This window comes from Dendrobates tinctorius, unplaced genomic scaffold, assembly GCF_039654945.1.
Source record: "Dendrobates tinctorius isolate UK_male_01 unplaced genomic scaffold, ASM3965494v1 ptg000011l, whole genome shotgun sequence".
NCBI lineage: Eukaryota > Metazoa > Chordata > Amphibia > Anura > Dendrobatidae > Dendrobates > Dendrobates tinctorius.
Window position 1 is genome coordinate 37,056,477 of NW_027361679.1, and position 5,874 is coordinate 37,062,350.

Here is a 5,874-nt window from a genome sequence, read left to right on the forward strand (position 1 = left end):
CTGTAAAATATAATAAAGATTGATTTTTAATTAGGGAATGTTTAACCTTTATGAACTCTTGACGCTTGAATCACTTTGATCTTTGACCTTTGCGGCGCTCCTCGTGTCTCTGAGGGCGCCAAATTTGAATCTTGTATGTATAAATGTGATGACAGCTTTCTGTAGTCATGTATCAACCCCTGAAGAAGAAGCGTTATGCTTCGAAACGCGTAGGGATTAAAGGGTTAACTTTTTTAACCTTGTGTGGTTATTGAATCTGTCTGGCAGCGCACTCTAAGTCCAAGAATTTATTCCTTATTGAACTGTGGTACGGTTCCGCTGTGGACCGTTGGACGTGCAGCAGGCTGACATACTATACAAGCTTTATTTTCTCTTTGAGAAGGTGAGTTTAATACTTTCAGTATTTGTACATTTTACCCGGATAAGACCCTATTGCGCTTTTGTTTCAACCCTATAGTGAAAATAATCCAGAACTGAGTCATGGAACTCCCAGAGGACCTTGAGGTGAAACTGAGCTGGCACGAAAAGCTTATCCACCGGCTTAGTCGGAGGGGCCAGAGACTGAGCCTCCGGAATCTCCCATTCCAACATATTAGAAATCTCTGCCACCACCATCCCCGGCTGAAGAGTGGAGGATGGAGGTTCCGGGGGGGACACCGGATCTAGACTGCGTGACAAGGCATCCACTCTGACATTTTTAGATCCTTGCCAAAAAGTGATCGAGAAGTTGAACCGGGAAAAAAAAAGTGACAATCTAGCCTGTCTGTGAGTCAACCTTTTCGCTGACTCAATGTAAGCTAGGTTTTTGTGGTCCGTAATTACTGTTATATGATGGACAGCCCCCTCCAAAAAATGCCTCCATTCTTCAAAGGCCAACTTTACGGCCAGAAGTTCTCGATTCCCCACATCATAGTTTTTCTCCGCAGGGGAGAACTTCTTTGAGAAAAAGGCGCAAGGTCTCAAATTGGTCAAAGTGGCGGGTCCCTGGGACAATACCGCCCCCACCCCTACCTATGAGGCGTCTACCTCAGCAATAAATGGTTCCGACGGGTCCGGTTGAATAAGAACCGGGGCAGACATGAAACATTTTTTAAAAAACTGAAACGCCGCTACTGCTGCGGTTGACCAATTCTTGATATCGGCCCCCTTTTGAGTCATGTCTGTGAGGGGTTTAACCACCTGTGAGAACCCCCTTCTAAATTTACGGTAGTAATTGGCGAATCCTAGGAAACGCTGCAGAGCCTTCAAATCACAAGGCTGAACCCACTCGACTATGGCCTGCACCTTATTAGGATCCATGCGATACCCTTCAGCAGACACAATGAACCCCAGAAAAGACAGTTCCTGGACAAAAAGTAAGCATTTTTCTAATTTAGCAAAGAGACAGTTCTCCCAGAGCCTTTGGAGAACTGTCCGAACATGACCAATGTGAGCCTGTTTATCAGGAGAGTAGATCAATATGTCATCCAAATATACCACCATAAAACATCCAATGAAATCAGAAAACACATGATTAATGAAATTTTGGTAAACCGCTGGAGCATTGATCAGACCGAAAGGCATGACCAAATTTTCAAATAACCCTTCAGTAGTGAGAAAAGCGGTTTTCCACTCATCTCCGTCCCGGACTCGGATAAGGTTATACGCTCCCCGTAGATCTAACTTAGAAAACCACTTAGCTCCGGACAACTGATTATATAAATCGGGAATAAGTGGAAGGGGATACGTATTCCTTACAGTTATCTTATTTAACTCCCGAAAATTGAGGCATGGGCGTAAACCACCGTCTTTTTTCTTTACAAAAAAGAACCCCGCCGCTACGGGAGAAACAGAAGGATGAATGTGTCCCTTACGGAGACTCTCGGAAATATATTCTTTCATCGCGGCCCGTTCTGGACCCGAAAGGTTATACAAGCGGGCTTTTAGGCAATTTAGCACCTGGAACCAGGTCAACGGCACAATGTGAATAGGAGTCTCCAACCTAACTGTCCCTAACTTACACCTGGCCACCAAGTCCGAGTCAATAAAATTCAATGATGAACCGCAATCCACGAAGGCAGAAGTGAATGTAGAGACACTCGCACAACAAAGTTCCACTTGCAACAACATTTTAGAGAAGGCAGAAAAGGGTACCTGAGAGCCTGGATGACCTCCATGACAATCACCAGGGCTCAGTTGCTTGTTGGTCAGTGGACCGGAGGGGCAATCCTTTTTCCAATGTCCAGAATCGCCACAGTGAAAACAGCATTTTCCCATGCGCCGTTGTCTCCTCTCATTTTCTTTGAGGTCGATGGTTCCCATCTCCGTGACTTCCAATGTATGACTGGCTCCCCTTCCTTGGGAGAATAACGGTCTCTCAATTTGCATCACTCCCCTCGCCTGTAGCCTGCGATCCATTCGTACGGCCTGTGTCATAGCCGCCTCCAGGGAATCAGGTGGAGGGTGGAGAGCCAAGGCATCTTTCAGATGTTCAGACAGGCCTCTACGGAACAAACCCCGGAGGGCAGCGTCATTCCAGCAGACCTCAGCAGCCCAGCGTCTGAACTCTGAGCAAAACCACTCGGCTGAGTGCCTCCCCCGGCACACACTCATCACCATGTCCTCAGCCATACGCATTCGATCAGGCTCATCATAAATATGCCCCAGGGCTTCAAAAAATGCATTCACATTCATACGCTCAGGGACCATGGTCGAAAGGGAGAAAGCCCAAGCTTGGGGGGCTCCCCTTAACAGAGACATAATGACCCCCACTCTCTGACCTTCATCCCCAGAAGAGTGTGGTCTCAATGAAAAAAAAGCTTACAGCCCTCCTTGAAAACACTGAATTTCTTTTTATCTCCAGAAAAGGTATCTGGTAACTTAACCGGCAGACAGGCAGAACTCGTCACAGGAACAGAACCGGATCAAAACCAAACAAGCAAGCAAGATATCAGGCACAAGGCACACGTACGCAAAAGGTCAACTAACTCAGCCGAGGGCAGAAGTATAACTGACACCGGACCTAGGTCCAGTGACCATTAAATAGCCGCCCTCTGCCAGAGAGAGGTGGAACAATGAACCCCCAGTCTGATCAGGACGGGCGAAAGCGAAACCCCGTCCTGGATCATGACATTGAGTTTATCAGTGACTGTTGCCTGGGTTTGTAAGTGTGATAATTCTCTTTCCTTCTCCTACTTTGTTTTTTCCCTATCCTCCACTCCTCAGTGTATTCCTCTGTTATATGTGAGTGTTTATTGGTACGGTATGCCTGGTATTTTCAGTTGCCACTGTTCGTGTTGACTTGATCGTCTGGTTGGTGTACTATGGTGCACAACTACTCTCCTCTTCTCTGGGTGGGGGAAGGGTACAGATGGTGGGTGGATACAGAAGATAAGGCAAGGTACGTGGGCCTCAGAATCTTCACCTTCTGAAGTAACCTGAGTAATAGGGTGAGCTATGGCACCCTCTAGTGTTAGGGACAGGGACACCTGACAACCAAGTCGTGACAGCATGTATCATAAGGTTTCCCTTAAATTGATCTTTTGGATCATACTTTTGTGAATTCATATTGTGATAGAGCATTTGTGTTTCTATATAAAAGTGTGGAACATACACAGTGTAAAAAACACATTAAGTGGCCTATTCATGAAGACTAATATAGTGCACGCTCATGCTATGCTAGTCTTGGCGGAGTATAAGCTCCAGAATTCTTTAAGAGGTGCTCTCCACTTAATGAATCTGGAGCTTATTCTGAGTGGCGTATGCCTCCATGCGCCACACCACAAATTCTCCAGTAGGCGTAACAAAGCTTTTATACCACTTTTGTGGCATAAAAGCTTTTGATGAATAGGTCCATAATATTCCATGACATTAGGTGACTGAATAAAAAGCCACTTACGACACCATCACAATACACATGTATTCATGTTTTTAATACCTTCAATTTTTTTATTACAATTTTACAGGCTCAAATACATGACAGCGGGGCTACAAAGTCTAGACCATATTTTGCATAAAATAACAGTTAAGCAAATGTATTAGTATTTTCTTCACTAACCTAAACAAGGATGTGTAATTTATAAGCAATGAGGAATATTTACAGTGAAGAAAGTCTTGAGTTCCTCTTTCTCTTCTTCTAAATTGATATTATGTAAAGGAAGCTAAGATTGTCAGAATTTCCCACTTCTGATGATGCAATGCATTGAAGACCTATAAATACGTTTAGGTCTTACTCCTATACAGTGTCTACATTAGCAGCTCACAAGATACTTGATCCACTCATTATGGGCTGTAAGATTGCTGCCATCATCTGCGCCGTGCTGTTATCCGCTGCTCTAATACAAGGTACAGTTATAGAACATTATATAGACTCTTTATTATTAGTGCATTATGTCTAGATGATCACTTACCAATATTCCTTTCCTAGGAGCGGCTGTACCCCGAGGAAATCGCTGTCTGTGCACAAAATTTTCTGATAAGCTTAACATAAAGAAAGTAGAAAAGTTGGAGATTTACCCCAGAAGTTCTACATGTGATAATATTGAATACACGTAAGTAGAGGACATGTGACACAGAATTACTCAAGTTATTGCCAGCAAATACAATGAAATAAATGTTTTGCTCAATTCAATGGCTATATTGTCCAATATGTAATAAGTATATACAGTTGTGTGAAAAAGTTTTTCGCCCCTTTCTGATTTCCTATTCTTTTTGCATGTTTGTCACACTTAAATGTTTCAGATCACCAAACAAATTTAAGTATTAGACAGAGATAACATAAGAAAACTCAAAATGCAGTTTTCAAATGAAGGTCTTTATTGTTAAGGGGAAAAAGAAATCCAAACTAATGTTAAACAAAATATTATTTTTGTTTTAATAGCGCAACTTTAAAAAAACGAAATCGCCCTATATGTGTCAGTCCTCACATAAAAGAAGTAAGGGCTCTTTTGGGAAGAAAAAATTGGTAAGTGTCAATGTTTCAGAAAAAATCAAGACTACATCTGGGACTCAAAATGTTGTCCTAGTAGTTTCTGTCTGTCTATCTATATATCTGTCTGTCTATTATCTATCTATCTATCTCATGTATCTATCTATCTATCTATCTCATATCTATCTATCTATCTATATCTATGTATCTATCTTTCTATCTATCCCACGTCTATCTATCCCACGTCTATCTATCTGTCTATCTATCTGTCTGTCTGTATATATTTCTGTCTACAGTAACTGTAGGTCTACCTGTCTGTCAGTTTATCTATGCTAACCAACATATTAAATCTTCTAGGCAACACAACCATGTTGAAGTGATTCACCACTAGTAGATATGGACATACATTGAAGACCTTGCTGACCATCTGAATAGTTTTCATAGTCATTATATATCTATTTTTAATGATCAATAATTAATTACCCTTAACCAACTATTGAGATTTATGAAATGATATATTTTGTGATACTTTTTTATGATTTCAAAACAAATTATTTTGCTTTCTACAATTGGCATAATTTATTGAAAACCTTGAATGTAAATAAATATGTGTAAGTATGTATTATGTGTATATAACATGTAAATAGTATATACTATACTCTGTACAATGTTCCTGGAATGCATTTTATACAAAAAAAATATTATTTTAACTGGAATAAATAAATAAAGATCCATCTATTTTAAAAAAATATACATATTATTATTAATATTTTACTCAAGTTGTTAAAAAAAAATTATATCATTCTGGAAAATTGAAATCATTTCATAATTTTTTGGGAGGTTCATATGCAATAGATGGATAGTTAAACACTGACGGTCTATATTCTTAAATTGATGTGGTTGGATACGCACGGACCAAATGAACCTAGGGGTGAAAGTCATTAAATGCGTATTAACTATAACACATT

The 5,874-nt window shown here is 40.8% G+C and overlaps 1 protein-coding gene across 1 annotated transcript; it reads left to right on the forward strand.

Annotated features, from left to right (window-relative positions):
* The first annotated feature begins 4,236 nt into the window (after positions 1 to 4,236).
* LOC141099968 (C-X-C motif chemokine 10-like) lies at positions 4,237 to 5,638 on the forward strand. The gene is made up of 4 exons (XM_073588106.1): positions 4,237 to 4,323; positions 4,406 to 4,529; positions 4,859 to 4,942; positions 5,264 to 5,638. The coding sequence occupies exons 1-4, from the start codon at positions 4,263 to 4,265 to the stop codon at positions 5,295 to 5,297; spliced, it is 303 nt and encodes a 100-aa protein (XP_073444207.1). The 5' UTR covers positions 4,237 to 4,262; the 3' UTR covers positions 5,298 to 5,638.
* The last annotated feature ends 236 nt before the right edge of the window (positions 5,639 to 5,874 follow it).